The sequence below is a fragment of the Myripristis murdjan genome, chromosome 19, assembly GCF_902150065.1.
Source record: "Myripristis murdjan chromosome 19, fMyrMur1.1, whole genome shotgun sequence".
Lineage (NCBI taxonomy): Eukaryota > Metazoa > Chordata > Actinopteri > Holocentriformes > Holocentridae > Myripristis > Myripristis murdjan.
Window position 1 is genome coordinate 1,092,523 of NC_043998.1, and position 19,806 is coordinate 1,112,328.

Consider the following 19,806-nt stretch of genomic DNA (forward strand, 5'->3'; position numbering starts at 1 on the left):
AGACAATTTCAAACAAGATTCATCAGCTTTATGACACTGAAAAGCAAGCGAAAGTTGATTTATTGGAGAAAGCCGAATGTGTTGCTGTGACTGGGGATCATTGGACCTTGGTAAGCAATACAAATTACCTTGGTGTGACTGCACAGACTATTGACGTTACTGACAGGGAATGGCATCTTGAGTCTTTTGCCCTAACCGTGCAGAAGACGACCACCAGGCACTATGCTGAAAACTGCACGGAGCAGTTTCTCTCTCATGGGAGAGGCCTGGGGAGTTCAAGAAAAGGTCACCACAAGTGGAACAGACAGTGCCCGAACCATGATCGCTGCAGCTAGACAGCTCCCATTTGTGCATATGCCGTGTGTTGCTCACATTTTGCAAAGAATCATCACTGTTTGCCTTGGTGACAGCAGGTTTAATGATATGCTGGCAAAATGTCGCAAAATAGTGGGTCATTTTAAACACAGCCCTGCTAATACAGAGGAACTACACCAGGAGCAAACAGCACTTGGGCAAAAAAGAGAGCCACTTACACAGGACGTTTCCACAAGGTGGAATTCGACGCTGTATATAATCTCTCGTCTCCTGAAGAACCAAGAGGCTGTGAAGGCTACTCTTTGCAAGCAGAACCACAGCTAACCATGCTGACTACAACGGAGTGGGACAAACTACAGAGGCTTGTGACCATCCTTGAACCATGCAGGTAAAAAAACCCACCTTCACCTTGAACTGTTTGATTAATATGATTTATCAGTGGTTGGCATCTTTTCCTTTTAAAAGCTTTTTGAATTAACTATTGTTTTAAAATTAAGATTTAAAAAAGGGGAAAAAAATATTTTATTTAATTGAATTTCTACAGTAATAAAAATAATCCTGTCCTTAACTATCCACTGCAGATATGTGACTGAGCTCCTTGGAGGTGAGACTGTTACCTGCTCTGCGCCACTTGGACCGCACCATGGAGGTATCTTATGAGGACCCAGCCTATATGGTGAGATTCAAGACTGCCTTCTCAAAGGATCTATCCCAGCGTCAAGCCACACTCAACCATGAATGGCTCAAGCTGGCTACAGTACTTGACCCACGCTTCAAGGACTTGGAAGTGTCTACCCAAAGGAGAGCGAGAAGGGGTGTGGACCAGCCTTGAGGCACTGCTGCAAACAGAATCCAAAAGTGCTACTCCAGAGCCCACAGCGGAGCCAGTAAAGAAGAAGAGACTCCTATTGTGTGCGTCAGACTCTGATTCAGATGATGATGTGGGGCCTAACAGGATCTTGACCACCACTGCAGTGGTGGTCAACTCATGCAGAGGCCCATCCACAACTGTCTGTCCTGGCCCGCAAGTATCTGGCTAGCCCTGCCACGTCTGTCCCTTGTGAGAGACTTTTCTCACTTGCAGGTAACATAGTTGAAAAGAAGAGGGCAGCCCTCAGCTCTGAAAATGTCAACATTCTTGTTTGTCTCAGCAACTGGATGAAAGAGAGGGAGAAATAGGAGGAGAAGAAGTTTTGTGATGCCAGGCCACTGGGTTGGTTGTTACTGTTAAGTCACACTAAGATGTTGATCAAACTGTTATGGCCTATGTTAGGGTTAGATTTTTTGCTCAGGACAATGGCAGAATACGAGGGGGTGTCATCAGCTGATTTTTGTTTCTGTGTTTTTCAAAGCCATTTATGGTAGAAAAGGCACTTTATGTTTAACTATTGGTCTGTTGATTTTATGCCAAGGATATTATTCTAACTATTTTGCAATGTTCAGTTTCCTCTTTTCTGGGATGTACTTTAAAGTGCTGTTTTTTATTTTAATAAACAAAAACAAATGTGTTTAAGAAATAGATAGGTGACTACCTCTTGAAGCTCATCGAGAGAATGCCAAGAGTGTGCAAAGCAGTAATCAGAGCAAAGGATGGCTATTTTGAAGAAACTAGAATATAAAACATGTTTTCAGTTATTTCACCTTTTTTTGTTAAGTACATAACTCCACATGTGTTCATTCATAGTTTTGATTCCTTCAGTTAGAATCTACAATGTAAATAGTCATGAAAATAAAGAAAACTCATTGAATGAGAAGGTGTGTCCAAACTTTTGGCCTGGACTGTGTATATATATATATATATATATGTGTGTGTGTGTGTGTCAATCAATCAATCTTTATTTATATAGCGTCAAATCACAACAGAAGTTATCTCATGATGCTTTACAGGGAGAGCAGGTAAAGACCACACTCTACAGATCATAGTAGAAAAAAAACCAAGAAACCCAACAGATTCCCTCCTGAGCATGCTCTTGGCGACGGTGGCAAGGTAAAACTCCCCTTTAACAGGAAGAACCGTCAGGTAGAACCAGACTCAGGGCAGGCGGTCATCTATCTCTACCGGTTGGGTGGGGAGGGGAGAGAGAGAGACAAAGAGACAGAGACAGGGAGATAAGGGCAAACTGGGACAGCAGACAACAACAGAAACAGCAGGGTATCCTGAACAGGTAATCTAGATGGAAGTGATACACAGCACCCAGCCTTCTCGTCTGCAGCTGGATGACCTTCCAGGATGAGCAGGGTAGTATAACCTAGACAAGACACAAAAAGCACAACGAAGGCAAAGGGGCAGAGGACTCTGGAACAATAGCATGCACTGAATATAAAGGGGGTGTGGGGGTGGGTGGGGGCTTGTAGAGGGGGACAAGAAGAAGAAAAGAAGAGGGAAGAGAAAGATTAGAGAGAGGAAAGTGCTCAGAGCATGATATGGAGTCCCCCGACAGTCTAAGCCTATAGCAGCATAACTAAGGGCTGGTCCAGGGCAACCTGGGCCGACCCTAACTTTAAGCTTTGTCAAAAAGGAAGGTCTTAAGTCTACTGTTAAAGGTAGAGAGAGAATCTGCACTTGGAAGTTTGTTCCACAAACGTGGAGCCTGGAATTGGAAGGATCTGCCTCCCGCTCTAGTCTTAGGAATTTTGGGAACCACCAATAAACCTGCATTTTGGGGGCGCAGTGCTCTGGCAAATAAGGAACTATGAGCTCTTTCAGATAAGATGGTGCCTGCCCATTAAGCGCTTTATAGGTGAGGAGAAGAGTTTTAAATTCTATTCTAGATTCTACAGGAAGCCAATGTAAAGAAGCCAATATTGGAGTAATATGATCTCTTCTCCTAGTTCTAGTCAGTACATGTGCAGCAGCGTTTTGGACCAGCTGGAGAGTCTTTAACGACTTGCTGGTACAGCCTGATAATATATATATATATACACACACACACACACACACACACACACACACACACACAGTGGTGGAAAAAAGTTTTCGGACACCCCATGCATTTGTGAAATATTGCATTAAGAATCACTCTTAGGTCTTCAAGTGCAATTTCTTATTTCTTTTAGTACAGTCACAGCCAAAAATACTAAACAAATCCTAAAAAAGCCATTAAAAACTTAAAATTGATTGGTTCCATAAAAATACATAAGAAATTTTGAGTACCTGCAGCATTATATATTTTATGATCACCAGTCAATAGGAAACAAGACATTCCTCTTTTTAAAATGTATGGTGTAGATGAGAACATCCCCCTGGCTGTAGCATAATGGCACATACTCCAGCCCCTAAATAGTCTACATGAGTTGGTCTGAAGCAGCAGCCCCATCTTTTCCAGGTTACCAGAGGGATGGTTGGTTACAAGACACTTATCACTTAACTGAATTTAACCTGATTGCATACACTCAATCTAGGAAAATTAAGTGGCCAATAAAAGAACTCTAAAAAGCACCTTCAGCATGCCAGTTTGATGGTGCACACATGTGGGTATGTAAGTAACATTTCTAACACCCTACCGAAGTAGGCCCTACCAAGTGTGTTGAAAATACTTAATTACACCACACGTGTATGCTAGTAATTCTGCTAAAATGCCATTTGGTGTCACTTTAAATCCAGACAGTAGGCACTGACCTGATCTCTTTGTCTCTCCGCTAGAACTACTTTGCCAGGAACTTCTACAATATGAGGATGCTGGCTCTATTTGTTGCCTTCGCCATCAATTTCATCCTCCTCTTCTACAAGGTAATGCAGCACTTTTATAAATAAATACAAATGCTCTTACGTAGGATAGTATAGGAAATTTCCTATGCTTTTCTGTATAGACGATAGTTCAATAAACTTACACAGAGCTATTTTTACATGTTTTAAATAACTTACAGTGTATACACCCTTAACAAAGTTCTGCTCTCCAGCGGTTGACACTGTTTCTGCCATAAGTGATTTAGAGTGTTAAAAACTTTGGGCTCTAGTTTCTCGGCGCATCGCAGGGTGGTGCAGTGAAGCGAACCCCCGCAGTTTGGTAGTTTGGCAGACTGACGTGCGCTGAGATGGGAGTGGCGTTGCAGCAAGGGGAGGTGTCAACAGATTCAGCTTGGCGTAGTGACAGTTTCGTGCCAAAAGGCTTCGCCAAGCTGCGCTCAAAGCTCGCCATCTGAAACCAGGTCTACTGTCAGCGTAGGCGGAGCACAGCCGGTGTAGTGGAAGTTTAGCTGACACGTCACCAAAACCTCACAGGCAGGTTTCCAGAATGTCAGGCACATTAACAATGCAATAAATACTGACAAAACCACTATTTAATGCTACTATCTCAATCAGCACATAAATTTATCTCCATATCGACTGTCTCGTCACATCTGATGTCAGAGGAGATTGGCACCGTTTGGCAGCGTAATGGAAACCCAACCTGATCACCTTTCAGTCAAACAATGTGTCCAGTACGGTGATGTCTTTTTTCCAGTCATGGTGTCTGGTGCTGCTCATGTCGACTACCCAGTTCTTCTTCAATATATATAAATATTCCACACAAATCGAAAATGCAAAAGGAATCAGTTCCCTGCCAGACTCTGGGCGTTTAGAACAGCAAATGTAAAAGCTTTCATGAACCAGATTTTGTTTTAATCTCTAGTGTGTTGTTGCATCAGTAAGTGATGGAGTCGAAAGTTGCAAAACAAACATGTATTTATATGAATATGGCGAGGATTATCCTTTGAGGCAAAAACATTCATGAAAAAAAAGTGAATCGGCTGTGTCAAACCCACTCCACGCCTTCTCTCCTCCTTTCCGCCGGTAGGAGGGACGGCGGAGTACTTGCACCAGCACCCACAGCGTGCCAAACTTGGAAAATCCACCTGGCCACACCCAGCTGGCAAAGCACAGGTGCGCTGCGCCCCCGCCTTGCGCGTTCTGCGAAACTAGAGCCCTTTGTGTCTGTCACAACAAGAAAATTCCTTGTATCAGTTGACCAGAAAGTGATGCAAAGACTTTAACTTGATTGACAGACATATTGATCAGTTCCCCCACCATGTCTCCGTATTCAACAACACCCATACATTAATTTGATGGAACAGTTTGCTGACATACTGTACTTGGAAATGGATGAGGGGAGGTAGAAGACATAGATTAGGAACCTGCTGAAATCATTTGTTTCTCCTTCTCTGCGGCCCTGATCTTTCAATCACAAGGAAACCCTAAAATATGGATCATACAGGATTAAGAATCCTATCCTATGCCATTCTGTCCTTCCTATTCCTATTTCTGTTCCTATAATTGCAGAGCTGTGTATTTCTTTGTCCCACCATTCAACCTCTTTACCTTTGGGCCACTGATCCCAAAGTTGGCTTCTGAGGCATGGAGTCGATTGCACACAGTCAGAGTGACGTGTTGAGCGTCCCTGAAAAGTCCCTGTCATGCCTTGGTTCTGAGTTTCTACAAGGTTCAGTTCCTGACATCCTACTGATGTAATTGGACTGCAGTTTGTGTATGATGTGTTTGTCCCAATCCCTCCAATCCCCTCCAGACTTGCCCCAAAATCATGGGCTCATCCTTTAGCTATAGTATTTTTTTTATTTAATGCAATGGCCCTAGCATTAGGCTATAGAGATGATAGAAATGACCTACATCTTACTATTTACTTTTCACTATTTGCTGTTGTTGTATTGTGTAAAATCAACCACAGCTTGATTTCTGTGTTTCACTTACTAATTAACTACCTCAACCAGGTCTCTACATCCTCAGCTGTGGTTGAGGAGAGTGAGTTGGTCTACACCAGCAGCCAAACAGACAGCAGTGTTCAGTGGGATCCCCTGAGTGGAGAGACAGTGGGGGAGATCATGGAGGAAGCTGGGAACGCTGAGGAGCCCCTGAAGCCCATCACTGTCCATTTTGTATTGGAGGAGAGCAGTGGATACATGGAGCCCACACTCCGCATTCTGGCCATTTTGCACACCGTCATCTCTTTCTTCTGCATCATTGGATACTATTGTCTAAAGGCAAGTTATTTTCTGCTACCGTCTTAATATATGATAGCAGTTCTTATACAGAAAAGATAGTGAGTTTAAGTCCAGTGTGTTTCCGCTTGAGGAATAATAATTTGTTTTTGTGCAGTGGTTTTCAAAGGGGTACTTGAAGCTCTTCCACGGGGGCCTTCAGTCAAACGAGGAATAGTTTAAATCAGGTGTGTCAAACTGGTGCCACAGGGGCCAAGAGGCTGCAGGTTTTCATTCCAACCAAACATTCCACCAGATGACACCTCTTACAAGCATTTAAATACAAGAACTCTGATCCAGTATCACTGATCTGTCATTTGAATATAGAATTATCTGTTATATTTAATAACATTCTGTTCATATTCTTGTAACATTATACTAATTTCTTACTAATTTTCAGGTCATTTCTTGCTAATTTACTTGCTAAAAAATTAAATACCAGAGAATTGGGGGGAAAAAAATGAAAATTTGCAAAAAAAAAAAAAAAAGTATTTAAAAAATTACAAGAACATCACATCAGTTATGCTGGATCAGCGTCAGATTTCTTCTGTTTAAATGCTTGTGGGGGAAAAAATGACTTCAAATGAGGGCACAGCTTATTGAAAGTAGAGTTCTCATCGGGCCTGAAAATTAAGACCCGACCCGACCCGGACACGACTGGGCCAGCCCGAGGCCCGACCCGACCCGACTAATTAGCCGAACTTTAGGCCCGACAGCCCGATAAAGCCCGAAAAAAAAAAAAAAATCGCCAAATTCGCCCTTATTTAGCAGAGCCGGTCAGCCGCGGCACCGGGGCACCATCAGTCGGTATCAGGCGAGCCGGCCGCGGCACCGGCCAGCATCAGGCAGCTCAGCTGTCAGATCCGGCAGACCTGACGGGTGGGCGCGGTATTGGACGGTGCCGCGGCCGGCCCGGCTGATGCCGACTGATGGTGCCGCGGCATGTGCGGGTCAATACGGTAGTCTAGAAAACTGGAGATTTTTTTTCCCGTGCGCCCCCAAGTAGATTGCGCCCTGGGCAGTTGCACTGCCCATAGCAGAAACCGTCCCTGCTGCCGAGTCTGCCAGCACAGCGGGATACTGCTGCAACTCTCTCTCACTCACTTGTTTGCGCTGCGCTCGCACAGCTGGTTGTCTGTCTGTCACTGAAAGTTTAGCCTCCAAATCCAATCCAGTCTCTCACTCTCTCCACCAGTCACATAAAAATGAAACGTCATAATCAATAACAGAACACATAATTCTATTTTTTTATTAAAAAAAAAAAAAAAAATCCCCCACAGAACCCGAAGCCTGACCCGACCCGCCCAATTCACGTAAATTTTAGGCCCGTCGGGTCGGGTCGGGTCGGGTTCGGGCAGAATATGAGAACTCTAATTGAAAGTCAACATGGAGTCCAGGATACAAGAGAGTTTGAAAACCCCTGCTATATATTAGTGTTTTATGTTCTGGGTTTTCCGTAAGGAACAAACTGAAATTCCTCCATGCATCAGGCTCTTTAGGAATAGGCAGATCATTGGAGCATGACAGGAGCATGACAGCAACTCAGGCAAAAAGTAGATATTTACTGGAACAACACAATCTTCCTTAGCCTTTACTATTACAAAGGTAAAAAATAAATAAATAAATAAATAGGATTTATGTTTCATTGGTAAGAAGTAACAGTAGTCCAAGCATTCTTGGTTTCTACTTTAAGCAACTTCTAAGGGTAAACAAGGGTAGTAGTCTAACAAAATGCATCATTTATTGTTGTATTCATTCTTAAAAACATATCAACAGTTCAGCTGAGTAACTTTAACTTGTTTCCAAGTTAATCCAGGTGAATTTTCCCGAATTTTCTGTAATGTAATGGCACTAATCTGATGGCACTATAACTGTGTTCATGTTGTAGGGACTTTTTGTCCCTTATGGGGACAAAAAGCAAGTCCCCTCGATGAAAATCATTAATTCTATTGTGAAGATTTGATTTAAAGGGTTATGTTATTTTAGGGTTATGTTAAGGTCAGGATTAGGGGTTAGTGTAAGGCAAGTAGTAGTTAGGGGTAAGGGTAAGGTAAGTCTCCAGGAAATTAATGTAAGTCAGTGTAATGTCCTCTGAAGTGATGAAAGACCCCCGTGTATGTGTGTGTGTGTGTGTGTGTGTGCATGCATGCAACCGTGTGTGTGTATGTGTGCAATCTAGGTGCCATTGGTGATCTTTAAGCGAGAGAAAGAGGTGGCAAGGAAGCTGGAGTTTGACGGCCTTTATATCACAGAACAACCATCTGAAGATGACATCAAGGGACAATGGGACAGACTGGTTATTAACACACAGTGAGTCATATCGTCTGTATGTGTGTGTGTGTGTGTGTGTGTGTGTGCGCTCACGCAAGAGAGAGCTTATAGCTTTCTCCAGCAAATAATTAAATACAAATTCATTGATTGGTTTTCAAGACATGAATGGAATGAATGAGAGTTCATAGACCAGAGCCCATCGTTACCAAGCCTCTCAGAATTACTCATAGGAATAGTGCTAAAAGTGGTCTTATGACTAAAAATGGTCACTGCTCAGAGTAGGACTTAAGAGTTAGTTATCAACCCAAACCCGGAGTACCCAAGCATAAAATACCACAGAATGGGCAAAGCATTTTTCCAGGTCACCAAAATACGAATTGGTTATAGAAGTGCTTATGATGGTCTTTGCAAACCTATAAAAATAGACCCCTGATTCAAAGAACAATGCTTAGGTTTGCATTGTGAACTTACATTTTTAATAACAGGAAGAATCAGTTAGCAGTTAGCAACATAGAAACCAAAAGAATCAAAGGTTGATATTGAGCAACAAGGAAATACACTGAAGAAATGCCAAAGCTGCTGATGGTGCTCCATGCCCAGGTTGGATACTCTACTGTCCAAAAGTGTTTTTTCATTGTTTTTCATTGTTGAGGTCACATTTTCCACAATTAGTCTATACAGTATTTTCTGTGTTTGTTATATGCATCCGGAGGAAGGCCTGTGTGCTGCAATGTCTTGGTGCCTTTATTTTTAATCTTGTCATCCTAACCCTTCCAGTGGAGGCAGATGACTGCCCACCCAAAGTCAGGTTCTCCTCAAGGTTTTTGACCCTGTTAAAAGGGTTTTTCCCTCGCCACTGTCACTCTGTGCTTGCTCATGGGGGATATTTTGGTTTATGGGTCTGGCCAGTATCTGTTGGGTTTCTGTAGAGCGCCTTGAGATATTTTGTGACATCATTTGATGCTATACAAATAAAATTGAATTGAATTGAATTGAACTGACTTGAATGTAGACCTAGTAATAAATCTTTATTTTTATGTTAAGAGAGTATGCTTCGGAGATTTTCAAACTTGTAGTTAACACTGAGCCATCCGACCATCCGACAAGCACCTCTTTGTTTCCAGCCTGCTACTGGCTTGAGCCAAGCAACGCTCCTCTCCTGTGAAAATGAAACACTAAATATTATTTGCAAATACTGTTTGACCTAGGTATTTTCTTGGTGGCTTCTGCCTTTGCAATTTTTATATTAATGTCCCTTTAAGCATACCCACAGCAGGGTTTCTGCTACATGTAATTGATTGTGGCGCACCGCCACAGCAAAATAAATGCCACCACGCCTTAGGAATGATGTTTTTTTTTTCAGATGTTAAAACAATTTTAAATGGATATATATACACATATATATATATAGCCTATATTTGCGCACATATACTTACTATAATCAGTTTGAAATGATAATTTAAATATCATGAAATGTTACACTACACTGCAATTAACTTTATTTTGAAAAATGAACAACAGTCATCACCCGCCTGTTAGATTCTATTGCTATGCGCTCGCAGAGGGAGAGAAAAGGCCAAGAGAAAGGTACCTAGGCAAGATTACATTTAATCCATTTTTTTGTTCAAGCCTGTGAAAACGACCCTAACGTTATCGTTAATGTTAACATTGTAGGGTCCTATAATTTCTGCAATCACAGAATCGCGGAATTTCACCAAATAAAACGCAAACTGTTTTTAACACGGAATAGGCTATCACGTCATGTCTGGGGAAAATTACATGGGAGGAAGCAAATCTGGGTGGCACAACCCCTCCAGTTGTTTCACCTGCACCTGCACCACCAAGAAAAAAACTTAGAACAACTGCACCGGCACCGTACGAGTCCAAAGGGCAAAGAAAATTTCCAGTCTACAGCAGCGCACTGACACGGATTGTGTAACAAAGCGAAGTTGCCACTTAGCTTTTTTTTTTTTTTTTTTTTTTTTTTTTGGTGGGGGGGGGGGGGGTGGCGGGGGTGGGGGGGACAGGGATATAGTGTGAACATATTGTGATTCATGAGCTTTTTGTGGTTTGATTTGCAGATCTTTCCCAAACAACTACTGGGATAAGTTTGTGAAGAGGAAGGTAGGTCTGAATATCTAAGAAAAGCAAATATATGCCAGATATTGCCCAAATATTATCTATGTTTGGTGCTGTCATCTGAGAACAGATGTACAGTTGACATGATGTCTGTTTTCAGACCTTATTAGCAATGCCAGCTAGCATTGATAGTTATGCATGGTAACTCATGGTCTGTGATCATATGCGGAGCCCTCTCATGGGGCTCTATGGGTTTAACCACCCAGTACACGAAAATTTGCATGCACATACTCACTCAATCCACACACACACACACACACACACACACACACACACACACACACACACACACAGAGAGAGAGAGAGAGAGAGAGAGAGAGAGAGAGAGAGAGAGAGTAGTTCTTCAGCAAATCATGGAGGATTACTTATTATAGGGCTCTTCCTGTGTACACCTGCTCACTTCCTAAATGCAGTGAATGCCATGCACTGTACATGCCAGAACTGTATGCCAAAAGCACCCTAGATAAGTTCAGGACAAGTTCAAGACCTCACACTGTTAAGTCCAAGTCAAAACCAGGGGCCAGATGTATAAATGCTGTATTTAAATGGGTATTTCTAAAAAAAAAAAAAAAAAAAAAAAAAGAAGACTTCACTGAATGTGTACCTTCCTACTGACTTCACACAAAAGAGCATGAATGTTATTTTAGCTTTATTATTTCAGCATAGTAGGTGTCCTTAATCATTATATTTCTGTGTTAATGTATTATATTTCTATGTAAATGTAATCTGAGTCATAGCTCGATACACTCTGGAAACAAGACTCATGTTAAAGGACCATAACAGTGGCTTTGAATATTTGGTCGGTTTATTACAATTTACCCACATTTGACATAGCAATAAATCATTTTGCAAATCATGCAGGGGTACTAAAGAGTTCACAACATATAATCAAAATCCCTCATATATAATTTGCATTTTGCAGCTAACAAAGTCGTTGTCATTCATAAATCATGGAACTGACAGTTCACTGAAAGCAAACATTTCCCCGGGGACTATTTAACAGTTACAATTACAATTCAGATTTGGCAGACACTTTTATCCAAGGCGACGTACATATGAGATTTTTATACACCAATGCAAAGATCAATGCATTACATAACAACAACATCAAGTACCAGAAATCTCTGGCTCTGGTCCGAAGGACATAGGTGCTACAAAGCAGTGCTACAAGGCAGTTAAGTGTAAAGAGGGAATAAATTGATATAGAGTTAATATATAGAGTGCATAAAGTGCATGGAGCGGGGAGGAAAGCATAGAGACAGATTTTTTTACACTGTCCATTAGGTGAGCAGGACTGTGAGGGACTCTCAAATGGAGTTTGGCAGCTTGTTCCACCACCATGGTCAATCGTCAGTTTTTCATAGTGCACCATTGTTTTTTTTAGAAATTGTAAATGACACCAACAAGTGCAGTGTTTAGAAGTGCACCAAGAAAGTTGGAGCAGATTCATCTTCTCATCTTTTGCTGACTGAGAGTTCAACTGTCATTTTTCATTGGTTCTCTGTAATGGATATGATTTCAAATTTCAAATTTACAAAACTCAAGCAAAAAAGTCCCTATGCAATGACCTCACATGACTTCTACTTCCTGCAAAACAGAGTATCTTAAATAGTCCTAATCCTAATCCTGGTCCTTATCCAAACTGATGTTCTGCTGGTATGTACTTGTGAATGTCCCGCCCAAACATCCTGTTTCAAAAGGAAATACATCAAATCAAGAAAGCAACAGTCCATTTCATGGGGTCCTTAAGTAAAATTACTGACTTTAAAGAGCATATTGCAGGTTAAATTTTTTACAAAATTTATACTTAACATTGTGTGAAAATGACCATGTGAAAGGTTAATGCAGGATTTCATATGTTTTGCAAGATATTAGGGCACATATTTAGAGGAAAAAGTGGCCGTTTTGAGTAAAGCTCCTAAAAACGCTCTTTTTTTCAACATCGCGTCATATGACGTAACAAGAGGGAGTCGGTCTCCTCAGCTCTGCTCCAACTCCGTGCGCAGTAGTAGGTGGTAGTGAGTCTGAGCGGTCTTGGTCTAATGAGTTGGTCTGTTTTCAGTAGTTGTACATAGCATTTATTTATCATCATCATGGTAAATTATTGTGTTTGTGCTGGCTGCACAAACTCCAACCTGTCAGGACGTCGGCTCCACCGTTTTCCAGGAGAGAAACTCAGTGCGACCATAAATGACAGCAAAACACAGGAGATGCTCACACTGAGCCTAAATGAAACAAGTTCACATAAATTAGGTAAATAACATAAATAAACAGGCCCTATTGCATTTTGCTGTCATTTATGATTGAGCTGAGTTTCCCTCCTCTCCTCCGTTTGACCGCGGGCAGAGCAGAGCGCTCCGTGTGTCTCCACGGAGCGAAGCAGAGCAGAGACAGTGAACAACTACACTCTTTACTGTGCTGTAAAGGGCTGCTCACACAGGGCAGTCACATTACCTAAAGCGATCGCCCCGGGAATGCACGTCATCACGTTGAAAAACGCCAACAGGCATGGTCCGATGTCATCATAAATCAATATAGTTCAAATACATTCATCATGTCTTTCTTTTAACTAAAAGACGTTTTTGTTTCTCTTAATCAGACATGGGATGTTTATTTACCTTGACAGTTTCGGAGGTAACTTCCTCCTTCTTCAGAAAGCGTCCGACTGACAGCCGGAGCGGCACCTGTCAGATCCGGCAGACCGGGTGCCGCGGACCAGGTCCGGCACCCGGTCTCTTTGACGCCTAACAGGCTCGTAATTATAAGGCTGTGGTCCATCATATTGATATGAATACACATTCACAGCCTCTTCAGTGTCACAACTAGCATTAAGATCCATTATATTCCTATTGTTCAAACTGACCGCACTCCCTCTTCCTACGTCACTTCCGGTTTAGCTTTTTCAGATGCGGAAGTAAAATTCTGCCACAAAAACAACTCCAGAGGTCACTGTAGAATATATATATGCATATTTCAATGAAAATTCAGTTCCCACATCATTTTCCTACACATTGATTCACTGGGGTCTCCAACCTGCAATATGCTCTTTAAATAAATTCTAAAAAAAAGTACAAGTACACAAAGAGCTAGATAATTACAGTAACATAAGTACATGTAATTAGTTACTTCAGCCTCTGCAAACCCAAAGTTTATAGATTTTATATCTGTTACTGTAAAGTTATGAAACCACTGATATGGCCCTTTAATACCAGGTGTAAAGGGCATCTTAGTAATGGATGGTGCAAAGTGTTGCTGGAAAGGCTCACAGCGCTCAGTCAACTTTCAGACTGGATAAAGTTTATAGTAAATAAGTGCTTTCAGAGGCCTTCCCACTCTACCAAAAATTACCTCAAAAACATTGTTGCCTAAAGCAAAGATCAACTTATGTGCCTGTTCCTCAGGTGATGGATAAATACGGTGAGTTTTATGGCCACGACCGTATCAGTGAGCTGCTGGGGATGGACAAAGCTGCTCTGGACTTCAGTGTTGCTCAGGAGAAGAGGAAACCCAAGAGAGAGAACTCACTTGCTACTGTGTGAGTATGGTGTTTGTGTGTTTGTGTGTTTGTGTGTGTGTGTGTGTGTGTGTGTGTGTGTGTGTCTGTTTTGTGTATCTTAGCGTGTTAAACCTCAGATGGAACATTGGCTATTGTACATTGACCACTGTATCTCTCCTACAGCTGTCTTATTCAAAGTCTTTGTCTTTCCTCTGTCAACAGGCTGAACTCCATTGATGTCAAGTACCAGATCTGGAAACTGGGGGTTGTATTCACAGATAATGTAAGCATATAAAATATTTTTTAAATATATGGTGATTCCTGAGGTCTGGAAGTGCTCTCATACCCAGGGAAACATTTGACCAGAATCTTGTGAAATGTCTGATTTAAATATATAAAGATAATCCTTACAGTCCAATGATGTGGAAATTTGTCTTTGGTTTCACAGGTGAAAACACATCACAGATAAATCAACAATGCATTTACAAAATTATAAAAACACTACATGCAGAATACAGATGACAATAATGGACATGGTTCTAGCTTAACACAGCTTTTGCATTTGGTATGAAAATGTTCTTGGTTGCTGCAGCAGCTCTATAGCAGCCTCCAGAGGGTAGTTTCATGAACTGTTCATGAATTGTTTCACTGGCATTTTATATTATATACATCCCAGATGTCTCTGCTCTTTCCCAATAATATGACTGTCTATTGTTATAATTCTGGATATGCTATTTTTACTTTCAGAGCACAGTTGGCCACAGGATGTACACATATTGGGGGCCCTATCTTGCGCCAGATTCCCTAAACCCGTTATTTGCGGATTTAGGATTTAGGAAGAGGCGTTCCCCCGTAAAAGTTGCTATCTTGTGCACCTCCCGCTATCCGCAAACCACCTGCGCTACCCGCTATATTATGCATAGGCGTGTTTTGGGCGTTACGCCAGTTAAACCAATCAGTGTGCCAGGTGCCATTGCCTTTAAGGGCAGGATGCACTATCCTAAATCCTAAATCCTAAACCCGCGATGGAGAGAGGGAGGTAGATTTTCTCAGGGCTTCTACTGAGGCTAAAGCAAGTTGGCTTTATATACATATTATATATTATATTATAGGTGAGTTAATTCGGGAGGTGGAGCCACATGTGTCCAAGTGGACGTGTCACAAGATTGTACTGATTGAGTAAAATCACACCACACACACACAAGAGGCAGAGGTGGAACTATGTGTAAACTAATTTATTGACAAGGTAGATTGGGCAAATAAAATATTAAAAATAAAAATATAGCACAGCTGCTGGCTTATGATAAAACAATAAAACATGCTGGCGTAAGTGTCCAATTAAAACAGTCTTTCCTCTAAACAGTCTATATGAGTAATATACTCAGTCCATTCCGGCGGCGTCCCGGTATCAGTCCGACCGTGTGCGTGGCGAGGCTCCGTCGGGGCGCGCATTGAAGCCGCCTGGGCGCGCTCTCGTAACAGCCCAAACTTTAGGGAAAGCGGATAGCGGGTGGTCCTGACCACCCGCTATCCGCTATCCCTAAAGTGTGTGCGCAAGATAGCAACTTTAGGGATAGCGCATGAAACACGCCCACGGACACACCTCCAGGCGCAAATAACGGAGTCGGCATAAGGATAGCGGGTAGCGGGTGGCGCAAGATACCGTTTAGGGATAGCGGAAGTTCCTAAATCCGCAATTTGCGGGTAGCGGGTAGTGGCAGCGGGTAGCGGGTGGCACAAGATAGGGCCCTAAAAGTTAAAACACTTTCAACAAAAATTCTGTTAACCATCTAAAATTCCCTGGCCAATATTGTATGAATACGGTTTCCTGAATAGATAAAAGCATTGCGTTGCTTTTTTAATGATGTAGTCTATGTTGGCTGTAAAAAAAAAAAAAAAAAAAAAAAAGGGGGTAATCAAAAAAGGTTCCTAGATATTAAAACTAAACTGCTTCAATAGGCTGATCATTGATTAAAACAGGTGGAAAATAATGGCAAGCACTATGGTGACTCATAATAACTGAATGGCTGCTTGACAAATTCTCTGATGTAAACAAACATGGCAGCAGCTGTGAGGAGTTGTGATGTTACCAACAGCAAAGCTAATTTTGGCAGTTGCCTCTTGAGAAATTTTTCAGCACTTATAAATGAGAAGACTGGCAGCCAGTCTGAAAGCAGTAATACCTGATGAGGCAGTCAGTTAACCTTTTAGTATCAGATCAATATTGACCAATGGACTAAGACCATGGTCTTGGCCCATGAATGGGACAAGCACTAACTGTGGTAAATCATCTCTGATCGAGGCATGGACAGACTCCATTGAATAACCCCATTGATTGATGGGGCCTGGAAACTAAGCTAGTAAATTAGAACATACCATCCTCTAACTACAGTACTTTAATGCCAAGTCCTTGTACATTCACTATTAGGAAATGGTACTTTCTTGACCCCCCCACCCTCCCACCTAACTCTCTCTATAACTCTCTCTCCCTCTCCCTCTCCCTCTCCCTCTCTCTCTCTCTCTCTCTCTCTCTCTCTCTCTCTCTCTCTCTCTCTCTCTCTCTCTCTCTGTCTCTCCCACCATCCTTCCAGTCCTTCCTGTATCTAGCCTGGTATATGACCATGTCCATCCTGGGTCACTATAACAACTTCTTCTTTGCTGCTCATCTGCTGGACATTGCCATGGGTTTCAAGACGCTACGCACCATCCTGTCCTCTGTCACACACAACGGCAAACAGGTATACCACTATATACTGAACTAAATTCAGCTTGTACACTCCTGATCAAAATTTTAAGACCAGTTGAGAAATTGCAAAAATTTACATTTTGCACCGTTGGATCTTAAGAAGGTTCTAAGTAGAGCTTTAAAATGCAAAAAGAAGAAATGGGAGTGAGACAAAAAAAAAATTTGAGTACGCAATTTATTGCAAACAACCATTAAACTGAAATAGGCTGTTCATCAGCTGATCAAAAGTTTAAGACCACAGCCTTTAAAAGCTTTTTTGCCTTTGCCATCAGGAGGTCCTGACAGTGTGGATACCTGACAGAAAATGACACTGAATCCACATTTTTGCCAAGATTTGGGCTTTTAAAGGCTTTTGATCAGCTGATGAACAGCTTATTACAGTTTAATGGTTGTTTGCAATAAATTGCTTACTCATTTTTTTATTTTTTTTTTTTTGTCTCACTTCTATTTCTTCTTTTTACATTTTGAAGCTCTACTTAGAACCTTCTTAAAATACAACAGTGAAAAATGTAAATTCTTGCAATTTTTCAACTGGTCTTAAAATTTTGATCAAGAGTGTATAAAACTTCCAGCCCATTTCATCACACATGTAGGTTTGCATGTGGGTAGACCTGCTCATGCGCTCAAAACACAAAACAACCATATGCATCTAGATTGGCATTTCATAGAGTGTAGCTTAGAAAGCTAATTAAAATTACACCACTTTTCTCCTTAACCACACAGCCTACACAGCATGTTGAAGGTAGCGAATATTTTCTGTGCTTTCATAAATGGACTTGCACTACACACTTGTTTACTCAGTTTGCTTTCCCTTACTGAACATGTTCAATCTGCGTTTGCTGTGTTGTGGAATGTTTGATCAATCTGCTCTGATTTTGCAACAAACTCAAACAAAGTATAATACAAATTAATACCAGCTCTGTGACTGTGGCCCTTTAGATTGAAAATTACATTTCAGATCATACAGTGCATTCAGAAAGTATTCAGACCCCCTTCACTTTTTTTACTTTTGTTATGTTGCAGCCTGATGCAACAACTGTTTAACTTATTTTTTCTCTCATTAATCTGCACTCAGTACCCTATAATGACAAAGTGAAAACAGAATTGTAGAAATCTTTGCAAATTTAGCACAAAGAAAAAACTGAAATATCACAAACAGTATTCAGACCCTTTGCAACAACTCTTGAAATTTTGCTCGGGTGCCCCCCATTTCTCTTGCCCATTGCTGAGATGTTTCTACACCTTGGTTAGAGTCCACCTGTGGTAAATTAAATTGTTTGGACATGATTTGGAAAGGCACACACCTCTCTGTAGAAGGCCTCACAGCTGACAATGCATATCAGAGCAAAAACCAAGTCATGAGGTCAAAGGAACTGCCTGCAGAGCTCAGAGACAGGATTGTTACAAGGCACAGATCTTGGGAAGGCTACAAAAAATTTCTGCTGCACTGAAGGTACAGTGGCCTCCATAACCCTCAATGGAAGAAGTTTGGCACAACCAGGACTCTTCCAAGAGCTGGTCGCGTGGCCAAACTGACCAATTATGGGAGAAGGCCCTTAGTAAGAAAGGTTACCAAGAACCCGATGGTCACTCTGACTGAGCTCCAGAGATCCTGTGTGGAAATGGGACAAAGTTCCAGAAAGACAACCACCACTGTGGCCCACCACCGATTTGAGCTTTATGGCAGAGTGGCTAGACGGAAGCCTCTCCTCTGTGTAAAACACATGAAGCCTGCTTGGAGTTTGCAAAAAAACACCTGAAAGACTCTCAGACTGTGAGAAACAAGATTCTCTGGTCTGATGAAACCAAGATTGAACTGTTTGGGCTCAATTCCAAACATTATGTCTGGAGGAAACCAGGCACCGCTCATCACCTGCCCAATACCATCCCAACAGTGAAGCATGGTGGTGGCAGCATCATGCTGTTGGGCTGTTTTTCAGCAGCAGGGACTGGGACACTGGTCAGGGTTGAGGGAAAGCTGAATGGAGCAAAGTACAGAGATATCCTCAATGAAAACCTGTTCCACAGCGCTCAGGACCTCAGACTGAGCCAAAGGTTCACCTTCCAACATGACAGTGACTATGTTTACATGCACACCATATTCCGTTTCGGGTGAATATTCTGGTTCGGGTAACTGCGCTGCGGCAACTGGAATATTCCGTTTACATGTTACTTGGCATGTTCCCGTGTTTCGGCGTATTCCACTCTCTTACGTAATACGACACTCAGCCGCAGGGGGGCAGCAGCACGCATATATGCGTCTGGTCTGCCGGAAATACAGAAGAAGAAGCAGTAGAAGAAGAAGCTCTCGTTATTTCAATGTTTTCTCCCATTGATATACTCCATGATATTAAAATCTTTCATTAGCTGAAGGCAGACTGCAGTCTCCTTACTCCAAAAATGCTGGCTCTTGCTGCTGTTCACCAGGTCGTTCTCCCTGCTTGGAGTAACCATAGCAACAAAGACGCCCCAGGATTCATTGTGAGTCAAGCATGCGCAGACGTGACTGAATATTCTGGTTCGGGGCATTTTCCGACTAAGGTGTTTACATGCCACAGTATTCCGGTTGGAACAGGTATGTGCCAGGGGTCTTATTCGGAATTCTCTCCAACCGGAATATGACCTTAATCGGGTTCGGTACGTGTTTACATGACATGTGCGCAACCGGAATATTGCAAATATTCCAGTTAAAACAGGAATATGGTGTGCATGTAAACATACTCAGTGACCCTAAGCACACAGCCAAGACAACACAGGAGTGGCTTAGGGACAACTCTGTCAGTGTCCTAGAGTGGTCCAGCCAGAGGCCTGACTAACCTGAAAATGGCTGTCCACCAACGGTCCCCATCCAATCTGTCCGAGCTTG

The 19,806-nt window shown here is 42.1% G+C and overlaps 1 protein-coding gene across 1 annotated transcript in view; it reads left to right on the plus strand.

The window, feature by feature from the left end:
- Positions 1-19,806, plus strand: part of ryr2a (ryanodine receptor 2a (cardiac)) — a 666,625-nt gene that overhangs the window by 618,255 nt on the left and 28,564 nt on the right. The window contains exons 102-108 of the mRNA XM_030078094.1: positions 3,959-4,045; positions 6,022-6,291; positions 8,468-8,598; positions 10,641-10,683; positions 14,100-14,233; positions 14,417-14,477; positions 16,786-16,932. Of these exons, the coding sequence (XP_029933954.1) occupies positions 3,959-4,045; positions 6,022-6,291; positions 8,468-8,598; positions 10,641-10,683; positions 14,100-14,233; positions 14,417-14,477; positions 16,786-16,932 (873 nt within the window). The remainder of the gene's footprint in view (positions 1-3,958; positions 4,046-6,021; positions 6,292-8,467; positions 8,599-10,640; positions 10,684-14,099; positions 14,234-14,416; positions 14,478-16,785; positions 16,933-19,806) is intronic.